The sequence below is a fragment of the Chrysochloris asiatica genome, unplaced genomic scaffold, assembly GCF_000296735.1.
Source record: "Chrysochloris asiatica unplaced genomic scaffold, ChrAsi1.0 scaffold00033, whole genome shotgun sequence".
Classification (NCBI taxonomy): Eukaryota; Metazoa; Chordata; class Mammalia; order Afrosoricida; family Chrysochloridae; genus Chrysochloris; species Chrysochloris asiatica.
In genome coordinates, this window is record NW_006408551.1 from 13,525,866 (window position 1) to 13,540,529 (window position 14,664).

Consider the following 14,664-nt stretch of genomic DNA (forward strand, 5'->3'; position numbering starts at 1 on the left):
TGACAATTTCAATCTTTTCTCCATTTATATGGATGTTGTTTATTGGTCGAGTGGTAAGGTGTTTTGTTTTGTTTTTTTTGCATTGAGATGCACCCATACCAACGACTTTGGTCTTTGATCTTTGATCTTCATCAGTAAGTATTTTAAGTGTGTTTCACTGTCAGCAAGCTAGGTTGTATCATCTGTATATCACAGGTTGTTAATGAGTCTTTCTGCAATCCTGATGCTGTGTTTTCCTTCATATAATCCAGCTTCTTGGATTATTTGCTCAGCATACACAATTAAGTGTTCTGGAATACTCATACTTCACAATGTTGTCCATGTCATGTCATGATCCACACACTAAGCCTATGCATAGTCAATAAAGCACAGGTAAACATCTTTCTGATATTCTCTGCTTTTAGCCAAGATCCATCGGACATCAGCAATGATATCTCTCGGTCCACGTCCTCTTTTTTATTTTCTTAAATGTTTTATTGTGAATTATGTGATAGTTTACATGGGAGAACATTAGTTTTACATTCATTCTATCGTATATCATCTCATTGCCATGGTTACAACCCCTTCCATGCAATCCTACCCTAGTACCCCGCTGGTCTTCAGCACACAGTCGCTCTCCCTCTCTGGATCTAAAGTCTCCAGCTGCTCCATCACTCCACGTCATCATCTCTGGCTCCATTTCAGGCATCTCCTGTTTTGAATCCGGCTTGAACCTTAAGAAGTTCTCTGTCAATTTATGGTTGCAGCCATTTTTGTATTATCTTTGGTAAAACTTTACTCACATGGGACATCTGTGATGTTTTCCGATGGTTTCTGCATTCCGCTGGGTCACCTCTCTTTGGAATGGGCACAAATATGGATCTCTTCCAGTCAGTTAGCCCCAGATAGTTGTCTTCCAAATTTCTTGGCATCAATAAATGAGTACCTATAGTGCTGCATCACCATGTTTAAAGATTTCAGTTCTATTCCCAGTGCCTTTTTCTTTGTCAATGCCTTCAGTGCACCTTGGACTTCTTCCTTCAGGATCATTGACTCTCAATCATAGGCTACCTCTTGAAATGGTTGGACATTGACCATTATTTTTAGTACAGTGACTCTGTGTATTCCTTCCATCTTCTTTTGTACCTTCAGTACCACAAGTCGAAGCTTGAATTTTTTTTATCCTTTCCCTCAGCTTGAGAAATGCTGGGTATGTTGTTCCCTTTTGGTTTTCTAACTCCAGGAGTTTGCCCATTTAAAATATTTGACTTTGAAATTTTCTGTTCAGCTCTTGTACCTTCTCATTTCTTCCATTTGCTTTAGCATCTCTACTCTGGAGAGCAAGTTTCATAGTCTCTTCTGACATCCATTTTGGTCTTTTCCTTCTTTCTTGTCCTCTTAATGACCTTTTGCTTTCTTCCTGTATCATGTTCTTGATGTCATCTCACAACTCTTCTGGTCTTCAGTCTTTAGTGTCTCATGCATCAAATCTGTTCTTCAGATGATTTCTAAATTCAGGTGGGGTATGTTTAAGGTCATATTTTGGCTCTTGTGGACGTGTTTTAATTTTCTTAATCTGAATAACAAGTCTGCCACTGAACTCCCAGAAATGCATGTTGAAATATGATAGTTGTTGTTGTTGTTGTTAAGTGCCATCGAGTCGGTTCCGACCCATAGCGACCCTGATAGACATCCTTTTAAATGTGTAACTGAACACATAGAAATGTAAGGGAAATTTCCAGGGACCACAGAAGAAACAGGGAACTGAAAACCTAAGTGACCTTTAAAGCCAGCCTGTATACCTACATGGGGACAGGAGAGGAGACCCGTGCAAAGTAGAGAGCTGGCACTGCCAGCTTCCCCACCCTACCCACATCGATTTGTGGCCTAGCCTAGAATCAGAGCAGGAAGAGCTGCTGTCTTAATGAAAGGATAAACAGGAAGTCACTTACCCACCTGTTTAGGGTGACAAAAAGCAGGCCTGGGCTCTAGGTTTGAGGGGCCTGGAAAGAAGCAAGGCCTTGTCTTCACCAGGGGCTTTGTCGTTTCACTGTAGTTCCTATGTGGACCATGATCCTATAAATAATAAGGTGGGCCAAAACTCTCCCTGGGATATTTCTGCAGAAGCAAATGCAAAGCCGTCTGGAAGAAGCCATCCTCACTCAGCCTGGATAAAGAATACCATTTTTTTTGTTTGTTTCCTTTTGGACTTTGACCTCCAGTGTTTATCTTTTTGTTGTTGTTAAGTGCCATCAAGTCAGTTCTGACCCCTAGCGACCCTTTATAGGGTTTCCAAGGAATAACTGGTGAGCTTGAACCTCCAACCTTGCAGTTCAAACAGCTTTGCAGTCTGGCACATTAACCCACAGTGCCACACCAGTGTACATCTTGTTGTTGTTAAGTGCCATGGCTACTCTGTATAGGGTTTCCAAGCAGCAGCTGGTAAGCTTGAACCACCGACCATGCAGTTCAAACGACTTTGCAGTCTGATGCATTAGCCCACAGCGCCACACCATATAGAATAAATCTTACTGCTGATTCTCCGGGTGAATAAATATCAAATGTATTTGACAGAATCTGGGGTTGGACAGAGGAGACTGGAGCCAATACTATATAATCTTATTTATGGAGCCCTGGTGGTATAGTGGTTGAAATGCTCAGTTGTGAAAAGCAACCAAAAGATCGGTGGTTTGAACCCACCATGCACTCTGTAAGAGAAAGATAAAGCATCTGTTTCCATAAAGATTTACAGCCTTGGAAACCGTATAGTAGAATAAATTGGCAGTTCTATTCTACTCTGTCCTGTAGTGTCTCTATGAGGTGACACAACAGCTGGTGGCTGGGTTGGGTTTGGATTTGGTCCCTTTTACTTACAAACGATTACAGGTCAGTAGATATTTATCCATTCAATAACTATTTTTTGAATTCTTTCTTACTTGATCTGTACTTGGTTATCAGTTCTTATGTGACAACTTGGATGAGCCCAGGCCCCTTAGTCTGACCACTTTGTGTTTCAGATGTCACTTTTTGTTTCTTCTGATGTATTATATAGTTGTTTTCTTCAACAATGTAAGCAGTTTGGGATTCTTTGGCTCAAATGAGTTTATTATATGCTATAAAATGGATTTTTGTTGTTGTTTTGTGCCATAGAGTCAGTTCATACTCATAGTGACCCTCTTACAGTGTTTCTGAGAGCGGCTGGTGGCTTTGAACCACTGACCTTGTGACTAGCGAGGCTGGAAGTCCAGTGCTTATCCTACAGTGCCACACGAAGGCCCATAAGATGGATTGTTCTGTGAAAAGGACAAACCAGGATTAAGAAAAGCTCAGAGACAGGCTTTTCTGGAGTCCAACAGAGTGAGTTTGAAGCCTGGCTCCAACATGTGGCTTTGGTCAAATTCTTTAACCTCTCTGAGCCTTGGTTGCCCACCTAGTGAAATGAGACTTTATGCCTATTAAATGAAGACCATAGAAACACTTTTGATACGATTGATAGCTGGCACAGGGTATATTTTCAATAGTCCTCCTCTTCACAAAACAAATGTCTCATTAGCATTGTAATGCCACCAATCGTGGAAGCTTGCTTGTTTACTTTTGGAATGAACATTGTATAAAATAGTTCTAACTTGGCACTGTTTAACATAATGACCAAGATTTTGATCCGCCTTCTTTGGCTCAAAGATTACTGTAGATTGCTAACCTGAATTCTTCTCATTGATAAAATAGATATAAAAATAAATTCTGCCTTAAATGATTGTTGTGAGGATTAAGTAGATTTTAATATCGACAAAATCTCTAGAATAACTCTTAGATAAAATTGACTAGCTTTATACAGCACTTGCTATGTGCCCAAGACACTGCTGTAAGCATTTAAAAATATATTATTAAGTCCAGTAATCCTCATAACTATCCTATGAGCTAAGTGGGTGTTGTCATTTTAGCCATTATTCAGATGAAGTAACTGAAGCACAGAGAGGTTAAAATAAAAGTCAAGACAGTTTGACTCCTGGTGTTTCGCTGTAGGATCAGCACTGGATTGTGAACCACATAATTGGAAGTTCAAACCCACTAACTTGGAAATTCTCTACAGGGTCGCTCTGACTCAAAACTGACTTGACAGCACTTCATAACAATTCAACATAGATAGTAAGTGGTGGATTTGGATTTGAATCTGGACAGCCTCATGCTACCACAGTCTGCTCTTGACCCTGTGCTGCTTCTCCCAGCAGACACTGAGTACATGATAAAACGGAATCAGTTGCTATTAATTCAACTCTAATTCCTGGTGACCCCATGTGTGCCAGAGTAGAACTGTCTTCCATAGGGTTTCAATGGCTACTTTTTCAGAAGTACATTGCTGGGCCTCTCAGTGGACTCAAACTTCCAATCTTTAGGTTTTTGTTAAGTGCCGTCGAGTCGATTCTGACTCACAGCGACCCTGAATAGGGTTTCTGAGTAGCAGCTGGTGAGCTTGAGCTGCCGACCTTGTGGTTCAACCTGACCTTATATTCTAGTGCATTAACCCACAGTGCCACACCAGGACTACAACCTCTAGGTTGTTGTTGTTAAGTGCCATCAAGTTGCTTCCAACTCATAGCGACCCTGTACAGGGTTTCTGAGGAGTGGCTGGTGAGCTTGAACTACCAACCTTGTGCTTCAACCTGACCTTGAAGTCTAGTGCATTAACTCGCAGTGCCACACCAGACCTCCAACATTTAGGTGGTTGTTGTAGTTGTTAACTGCCATCAAATCTGTTCCAACTCATAGCGACCCTGGATAGGGTTTCTGAGGAGTGGCTGGTAAATTCGAACAGCTGACTTTGAAGTTGAAACCAGATCTTGTGGTAGAGTGTTGATCCTACAGCACCACACCAGGATTCCAACCTTTAGGTTGTTGGTTGAGTATTTTGAATGTTTGCACCTCCAAGAACTCCTTTAGTACATGATAGCTGTAATTACTGTTGAAATTATTATTAAGTCAATAATAATAATATGTATTCAATAAATAAATGAAATATCATTGATTTGAATGCTTACTATGGACCAGACACTGAGAGTACAAAGAAATATTCTCAAAGAACGTTTTGGGCTAGTTTAACATAAAGAAAATGCATGAAATTTAGCATAACCAAACCTTCCCCACCCCACAAAAAAATCCCTTGCCATAGATTCACTTACCACTCACGGTGACCCGTTAGGATAGAGTAGAACTGCCATGGAGAATTCCCAATCCTTACAGAAGCAGACTGCCTCATCTTTCTTTGCTGGGGTCACTGGTGGGTTTGAACTGATAACCTAATGATTAGCAAACATTTCACCATGGCACCATCGGGGCTCATTAAATGTTAATATTGAAAGATAACATTTATTTACCTCTTTATCTAGGCAGATAGCGCTTGTCAGTAGAAAGACGTTAGATTACCTGGCTCTTGCTTTAAAATTTTGAGGAGAATTCCCTTGCAGGTGGATGTGGTTCATAGCATAGCATGTCAGTGGGGAGAATGGGAGACTCTTCTGTAGGTGCAAATGTTAGGACCCAAGATGAGGGGTGTCCCATTTCACACACATTCCTGCTTCCATCCTCAACGTCTTTTTTCTGTTAGAGAGAGGGCTTTTATTTGATGGAGTATCGAGTCCTAGATCTGAGGGACTTAACGGCGCAAAGAATTGACTTAATTATTGCTCCTAACTATTATTACTCAAGGGTTATAAATGGCCATGAATAATAGAAGGATTATTAAATGGACCTGTTTTCCTGAGTAAAAGTAAATAGTCTGTGTTGTTTTGCTATTTTATAGTGAGTTTTAAAAGTTTTTATTGTGCTAAAAAGATATATAACATAAATGTGCTATTTTAAGTGTGCTTTTAAAATACAGTTGTACAATTTAGTGGCATTAATTACTTTTGCTGTGTTCTTTGCAGCCTTCATTATGAGCTGCTTCTAGAATTTTTTTCATCACCCAAAACAGAAATTTGGTATCCATGAAACTCTCACTCCCTTTTTACCTTCCCCGCCTACTAATCTACTTTCTCTTTTCATTTGCCTTTTCTATGAGTGGAACCATACACCTACCATTAAGAATAAGAGAATTTTCAAGTAAAAATCCTAAACAGAGCAAAACGAAACATACGTTCTGCTTTGATTTTTTTTTTTAAATCCGAAGCATCTCAATTGCTCACTAGCTTTTTAAAGAACTTTTTACGTCTTCTTTTGTGGTTCATATCCGCTTTTAACTTTATTCTCCAGAATAAAACAAGCAGCAGTTACAGATCTGAAATAGTTTAATGAGTTTAAATAGGACATGGGATGAGTCATTAGCCAACAAACCTTTTGTTTCCATTCATGAGCCTTAAAATGATACTATGAAGTTTGGCTTCCCAGAAACACTTTGGGAGGCTTGAGATTATATATCAGCGAATTCAGAAATAATCTAAAAATTTATGTCACAGAGAAAGCATAACTAGCCACATTTTTTCCCCTCCACTGAACATTCAAATCAACATTGTTTGCAGTGACAAACCACAGTTTCTAAGAGACAGTAGTCGATAGATTTTTTATGTAAACACAAACTGCTGTCTTCAACAGGGAGTTTAAAGTTGGAAGGCCTGCTGAACACTGTGGATGTTAGAGTCCCATGGCCCTTGTCAGGACTGTGGGTTGACCAGTGTTTGGGGTCCACGGTTTTCCTTCCAATCCTGAAGAATGGCCATGGTTTTCCTTCCAATCCTGTGCTGCCCACAAACCTGGAAAAGGGAATGTCCTGACCTGAGAACAGCGCAGCGACAATACTCGTCTTCATCGTTTACTGCAGGTACTTTACTTGGCTGACTAGAGCGCATCTTTAAGTTGGTAGTAATTATGTCTTATTCACTTCTTAGGAAAGACCAAAACCTCTTGTCTCCAGTGAACTGCTGGTACTTACTCCTGAATCAAGTGAGGAGGGAAAGCAAAGACCATGCAACCTTGAGTGATATCTATCTGAACAATGTCATCATGCGGTTCATGCAGATCAGTGATGATTCCACCAGGATGTTTAAAAAGGTAAAATCCTGAAGGAGGTGTTGTGAACATTCCCTCCCACCAGTTTGCTCTTCTGGGAGGCCTGTCTTTGCACGCATGTATATATATACCCACTGTTCTTCCAGGCTGGGAAGTTTTCCTAGAGGAGGCAGTGGGATTGCTGGCAACTGGGGGAGAGAGCAAAGCCAGAAGATAATTGCTTCTTGCTTACCATTCATCCTGAGCAAAGAAGTTTTGAAAAGTTACTCTTGCCTCTCCTCCCCTTTACTGCCTAATTTGTACAGAACATTAGCAAGTGAAAGGTGCTGTACAAATAGAACGGAATCGGTTTTCAGATGAGACAAACAGTGATTTACAAAGACTAGAAAAAACATGCGTAGACCTTGCCATTCATTGCAGAAAATCTTGTTATAAGCAAATCAGTAAATTACAAGTGTTTGGGGACGTTGGTGATTATTTTCGTTATGATCAACTTATTCATATGGGAATATGCTATTTGGTCTGGGGTGTATCAACATGTCTTACTGAAGGTAAGTAATCATATGCTAAAACTCTTGGGGGCGGGGTGGGCGTGGGGAGGAGGAAAGAGGTAAACTCCATGAATGCTGCCCTGGTGCTTACCTATAACCAATCACTTTGCCAGTAATCAGTGCCTGGTGCTGACTTAAATATTCAGTAACCATTAGTTGAAAAATGAATGAATATGATAAAGACACAGAAAAGAAGCTGAAACCTAGGCAGGCCTACTTGTAGAACTATGAACATCACAACATCTGTGACCTTTCTACTGAATGGCGTGAGCAGAAGATGTACCTGAGAATCATTCCTGTGTCATTAGTAAAGAACTGTCTGAAGTGATGACATTCAGACCAGAGGAAAAGCCAGGTTCCTGGGTTTGGGACTCACATGTCTTGTGAAGAACAAGAAAATATCTCATGTGCTACTTTGTCAGGAAAATGTTAGCAAAATACTTCTTACTCACACCAGACCAGCAGCAGAGGTTGTGAGAGAGCATGAAAACAAAGTTGCACAGAGTACAGAAAACTAGTCTCTTCCAGGCCAGGGAGCTCCCTTGAACCCAAACCCATTGAAAAATAGGGGCTGGGTGTTTAAGGCTTCTTGTCATGGTTACTATAGTCTTGGTATGGCACTGTGGATTAATGCGCTGGACTACAATGTCAGTTTGAACTGCAAGGTCGGTAGTTCAGGCTCACCAGCTGCTCCTTGGAAACCCTAAATAGGGTTGTTATGGGTCAGAATTGACCCAAAGGTACTTAAATTCAACAACATCATGGTCATTTGAGTTCTGGTGTGACACATGGGATAAAAGCACTGGACCACAAGGTCAGTTTGAACCATATGGTGGATGGTTCAAACTCACCAGCCGCTCCTTGGAAACCCTATACGGAGTCGCTAAGAGTTGGAACAGACTCACGTAACAACTAAACAGCATCATAGTTACTAGACTTGGCCAGCTCACAGCAGTTTTGTTGTTGTCATTGTTTGTCTAGATATTTTTGCTGTGAACAATAACAAAATTGGACCATTTACCAAGTATACAATGCAGCTAACTTGCCAAATATTTTCAGTTTTTTAATGTGTGCAGGACAAAGTTTTTTGTTTTTGTTTTTTTCACTTAGCTTTGTGCTAGTAGTGTTTGGTACTAGTACCTGAACCTCAAGTCAGTATTAATCTCTGAAAGTAGGTAGAAATAATGATATTTCTATGTTTCAAAGGGGCCCCTTAAAACAAAGACATCGTGTTAAACAGGACAGCTGGAAAACTTAGTCATGTTTTATGTATCCACATTAGATTTGATTTCTGATCTAGAAATGCAATTTAGGAAACTCATAAGTCATCTTTTGGAGTTCTGGTGTGGTGCTGTGGGTTAATGTGCCAGACCGCAAAGCTGTTTGAACTGCAAGGTCAGCAGTTCAAGCTCACCAGCTTCTCCTTGGAAACCCTATACAAGGTCACTATGGGTTGGAACCGACTCAAAGGCACTTAACAACAACAACAACAAAGTTATCTTTTGTTCTGCTAAAGAGAAAAACATTTCAAAAAAGGAGTTTGTTGTTTTTTTAATTAGAAATAAGCCATTGGCACCTATTGACCTTGATATGAGAGAGAGAAGAGGAAGGGTGGGCTGGCAGATCTGAGGATAAGGAAGATGTGTGAACTTTTGAGCCAGTGAGTACTGACCTCTAGCCCCTGGGAACTAGTGCTGAGAGTGAAGCAGCGAGCTGGTCTGAAGTGCAGGGAGGTGTGTGTGAACTCCCAAACTAGCAGCTAGGAACCATGTGACCTGGCCTGGTTGGCTAGTTGACCAGAACTCAAACCGAGGAAGGGAAAGCTGCTTAATACTGAGAACAAGTGCAAATTGCTACAATTTGATGAACTAGACTTTTGCCTATGAATGCAGTGACTCAAATTCCAACCAGAATGGAAGGATCCTTCATATCAACGGGCAACCAGTGCACTGGGTTGATAGGGACAAGAAATGTAGACATTGGCTATCAAAAATTGGGGGCACTACAAAGACATGAAGTGGCTGGTTTACAAGCTTTCATAAGGTGCTTAGTTTCAGAATGGGGGTTAAGGTAGAATCCCTACTGAATAGTTTCCCTTTTTCCCAGATGGATCTGGTGAAAGGGGATGGGAGAGGATGGTGATAGGATTTTATGATTAAATTGTGAATAATTGTTAACAGGATTAATTGCGAATGTCACCACTGTAATCGTAGAAGATGTGTAACTAAAAGGAGGGAGTAGGTAATCTTTCATTTCAGGAACACGCAATCCCAGGACCCTCAAGAAGGGAGAGCATGAGTGGACTATGTGATCCCTGCCTAGAAAATTAGTGATAACAGAGACGGTGGCACTGTGTGTCTGAGGACAGGAGGCTGGCTGGCAGAATGTTCTCTCTGGACATTTAAATTAAAATACATATTTTTGTTTTATAAATGTAAAAAAATTGAAACTAAGGAGCATATTAATTAAGAAGAGAAATCTCCTAGGTGTGGTACTATGGGATAAGCACTGGACTGCTACATGAAAGGTCAGCGATTCAAACCCACTAGCTGCTCCTTGGAAATCCTATACAGGATGGCTATGAGTCGGAACCGACCCTACTGTCCTTATCAACAACAACTTACATAGTAGTGATTTAAAAAATAGTTTCCACTGAGCCATAAAAATAAAGTGGGTTTCTTGTGCATCAGCTTTCAGCCAAAACTTCAATCATTTCAACAGGGTTTTGGTTTGTTGGCATGTCTGCTATGAGAGACAATATTGGGCATGGGAAAGGCTACACAGATGAAGGAAAACAAGTCCTTGAGCTCAAGGAAGTTGCAGTTTTTGCAGATATGGAAGGCACTGGGTGGAGCCTTTCAGTCATGAGGTGCTGGCAAGCACTCATCCAGGCCCCCTGGGACCAGCACCTCAGTTGAGTTCATTTATTTATTCGTTCAACAAAACATCTTTAAAATGCCTGCCTGGGGAATCAAAGTTAAAAGACATGCCCCTGCCTGCATTGAACTCATTAATGATAATTAACAGTTGCAGTTACCCCACTAGAAGGAGGCACAGCTGACTGGGGAGATTGGAAGGCTGCACATCTCACCCAACCTAGAGGTCAGGGAATTCTTCACAGAAGAGTGACCACTGAACCTGAGACTACTAGAGTATCGGGGAGTCCATCAAACAGACATGGACAGTGAGCTGTTCTGTGGGAGAGAGGTTGGTTTGTGCACGGGCAAAGGGGTGTTAGATAACATGATGCATTTGGGAAAAGGAAAGCATTTAACTGGGCCAAGAGTTGTATGGGAGTGATGCCATGAGAAGACGGTCACATAGGAAAGGCCGTCCTACACTAATGTTGTTGTTAAGTGCCATCAAGTCCATTCCAACTCCTTGTGACCTATATAGGCTTTCCAAGGAGTGGCTGGTGTGTTTGAACTGCCAACCTTGTGGTTAACAGTCCAGTGCCTATTCTATATGGTCACAATAGGACTCCAGACGAATAGTACTACCTTATTAATATAATAGAGAAATCTCATTCGCAAATGGGATTATAGCCACCTGCCCTGGTGTGGCACACTGAGTTAATGTGCTGGACTGCAAAGTTGGTTTGACACAGAGGTTGGTGATTCAAGCTCACAAGCTGCTCCTTGGAAACCCTATACAGGGTCACTCTGGGTTAGAACCAACAACAATAGTTGCTAGGATTCATACAATTCAATTTGTAACAAATGACAAAGCTGGAATTTTTTTGTTCTTTTTGAAAAAAGACAGAGACTTGGTATGTCTTGTTAACATTGAAAGGGTGTGTGTTTTGAAATCAGTGTCAAGGGCTTGGTGTAACACTGATGGAAACCTAAGGCTGAGTTGTATGGATTTGGATTTGAATCCCAACTCTTCCTTGTGTTCATAGTAGACAATTCTGCTTCTCTTTATCTTCTTTTTCACCTATAAAAGAAAAGGGGTAATGTTATTTCTGTATGTCTTAAACTGGGTTGTAACGAGAGACATATGGGTACAGGAGATTGAGGGATATGCTCCAGAACCTCACTGAGAATACAAGAGACAGGACTGGACAGAAGGAGAAGCTGTGACCCTAAAGGAGTTCTGCGGCTGGGATTGCCCTTTGGAGTTCCTTCACAAAAAGGCCCAGAACTTTATTTCAATCGTTGGATTCAAGCTGCCATTGGGAAGGAGTTAAGTAATTTTGGTGGTCAGACAGCTCCCTTTAGTGGAAGGGGATTCCTGAGGGCAATTCCCAGAGAGAAACTCAGCTGTGAGTTTGCAGCCAGCAGCCAGTATTCCCAGTTGTTGGGGGGAATGAGTTCCTGTCGCTTGAAAGGGGGTCTGGAAAGTGCCCAGTGAACATATATCTACTACCAAAGAGAGACAGTAAGAACTGCTTTGTCTCTTTGCTATTTTGCCATTTTCTTGTTATCCAGATTTTATGGGGCTCAAAGAATTACACTTATAAACTGTCTAGCTACCTTTGTAACTGGTTACTTTGTCATTTAGTGGGGAGAACTCTCCAAGCTTCTTGAACAGCCTTTTTACTCCTAATCTTGGAGGATCAGCTACAAAATCATCATCATTGCAATTGTAGTGTACTTGCTATCATGAGTCTGTCATTAAAATTGTTGTCTTGAGTCAGTTCCGACTCATAATGACCTCATGTGTGCAGAGTTGAACCTGCTCCACAGAATTTTCAAGGTTCTGACCTCTGGGAAGCAGATTACTAGGCCTGTCTCTCCAAACATCTCTGAGTGGTTTTGAATTGCCAACCTCTCAGCTAATTTGACTGCATAACTATTGGCATCCACAGGGACTCCGGCCTTACCATTGTTGTTGTTAGGTATCATCAAGTCCATTCCAGCTCATAGTGATTCTGTATAGGATTTTCAAAGAACGGCTGGTGGGTTTGAACTGTTGACCTTATGGTTAGCAGTCCAGTGCTTATCTCAAAGTGCCACAACAGGACTCCATTACTAGTATCAAATTTCCCTTCCTCATGCAAACACAGTCAACTGTAGACCTCATCTTTCTGGAAAAAGAAAGAATGAGAGTGGCAGGGGCCAATAGGGAGAGACTGGAACTTGTTGGGGCACCAGATCAGCCCATTATACACATGCGGACCAAAAAAACAGGAGGCCAGAATCCGTATCTGCCACGTCCAGAAAACTCTACTGGTCCTTTTTGATGGAAAAGAAGACTCGCACTCTTCCTCCAATGTTGTAGAACCCTTTTTTTTTTTTTTGTGTGTGTGGGGGGGGTGCTTTTTATTGTGAATTGAATGAAGGTTTACAGAGAAGATCATCTGTTTTACATTTAATAAATCATACATTTTGTTTCATCTCAATGACTGCAATTCCCTCCATGTAACAAGTTATCCCACTTCCTCCCTGTGCTTCTTACTCCATTCCACTCGCTTTCCAAACTTTCTGAACTTCATCCTTAGGTAACAGTTGCCTTTTTTGATCTTGAATGGTTGACCATTTCATGGTGAGCATACCTTATTAATGCTGTTTTCCCGCCTGTATACTTATGTACTGCTTAGCTGAAAATGGGGCCACAAGGGTAACTTCCATTCCAGACCTGAAACTGAGAGCCATAGTCTTGGGTTCCTCCTGTTCCTGACCAGTAAGCCCAGTCTGTTTTATAATTTTGAGTTTTGTTCTACATTTTCTCGCACTCTCTCTTGAGCCTTCTATTGTGATCCCTTTCAGAACAGTTGGTAGTGTTAGCCAGCCATCATCTAGTTGTTTTGGTCCCAGAGTCAATGTGACTGATGTTCACATGCTCCATTGGACTAGTTGATTCTAAGCATCTTCAGTTTTCATCACTCTTCTTTCACCTTAGATGATCACTTTTGAGCTTTTAAGATCCCAGACACTAGTACCAAAAGTAGGATGGAGAACATTGTCATTGTGGATTATGTTAAGCCAGTTGACCAGTGGTATCCTCTGAGACTATGGTCCTGAGCCACCAGGTTCAGTAAATCATTCCCTTTAGATGTTGGGTAATATCAAAGACGTTTTCTTCATTTTGCCCCTTGTATTCCAGAGCCTATTTAAATTTTTTTTTTTAATTTTCTTTTTAGTGTTTAATGTGAATTGAGTGATAGCTTACATGGGGAACATCAGTTTTACATTCATCATATCATTGTGATGATTACTGTCTCCTTTGTGCATCATTATCATTATTCAACAGTATTTGCTCCTGTTCTCTCTGGGTTTTTTAGGGTGGGGGAATGTACACAAAAACACTCAGCAGTATATAATCTTTTTTTTTTTTTTTTTAAAAACTGTCTCCTTTGTGCATCATTATCATTATTCAACAGTATTTGCTCCTGTTCTCTCTGGGTTTTTTGGGGTGGGGGAATGTACACAAAAACACTCAGCAATATATAATCTTTTTTTTTTTTTTTTTAAACAACTGAAAGAAATCACTGAAGTTAGTCAGAAATGACCTTTTATAAACTGCCATAAAGTCCTTAGTGAGCATCATGCATGCCTTCTTGGGAGAGGATTTTCACACTTCTTCACTTTTCAAAAAAAAATCCCCGTGTCTATATAAACGTCCAGAAAGACACTGGGGGCTTGACAGGTTTTCTTTGTTATACAGCCTCTTAACTCAGTTTAATCTGTGACAGAGACTCCTTGTATCTAAACTGTTAGGTCTCCTATGTTGTTGTTGCTGTTATGTGCTGTGGAGTCGGTTCCAACTCATAGCGACCCTGTACAGGGTTTCCGAGGCTATACATCTACACGGGAGCAGAAAGCCTCATCTTTCTCCTATGGAACAGCTGGTAGTTTCGAACTACTGACCCTGAGGTTAGCAGCCCGATTCGTAACTACTACACTAACAGAGCTCCTGTCGGTCTCCTATGGGAGACTGATAAATCTAGAAATATTTTTGTATGCAAATTGGCAAAATAATCAAGAAGACACTCAATACCTAATTCCATGCAATGTGATAGGGAACAGCTTCAAAATTTAAATCATATCAGAACCACTTGTAGAGATATTCAGTTACTTATTAAACTTGACAGAAAGCTTTCAACAGGTAATAAAAGTGGCCCTTTTTAAAACAAGAAGAACAAATTATTCATGTACTGATTATTTCAGATTTAGGTCTTTGAAGCTATGTT

The 14,664-nt window shown here is 40.8% G+C and overlaps 1 protein-coding gene across 2 annotated transcripts in view; it reads left to right on the forward strand.

Annotated features, from left to right (window-relative positions):
• SRGAP1 (SLIT-ROBO Rho GTPase activating protein 1) overlaps positions 1-14,664 on the forward strand; it is a 404,265-nt gene that overhangs the window by 190,021 nt on the left and 199,580 nt on the right. For both annotated transcript variants that reach the window (XM_006859514.1, XM_006859515.1), the window contains exon 3: positions 6,858-7,020. In XM_006859514.1, the coding sequence (XP_006859576.1) occupies positions 6,858-7,020 (163 nt within the window). The remainder of the gene's footprint in view (positions 1-6,857; positions 7,021-14,664) is intronic.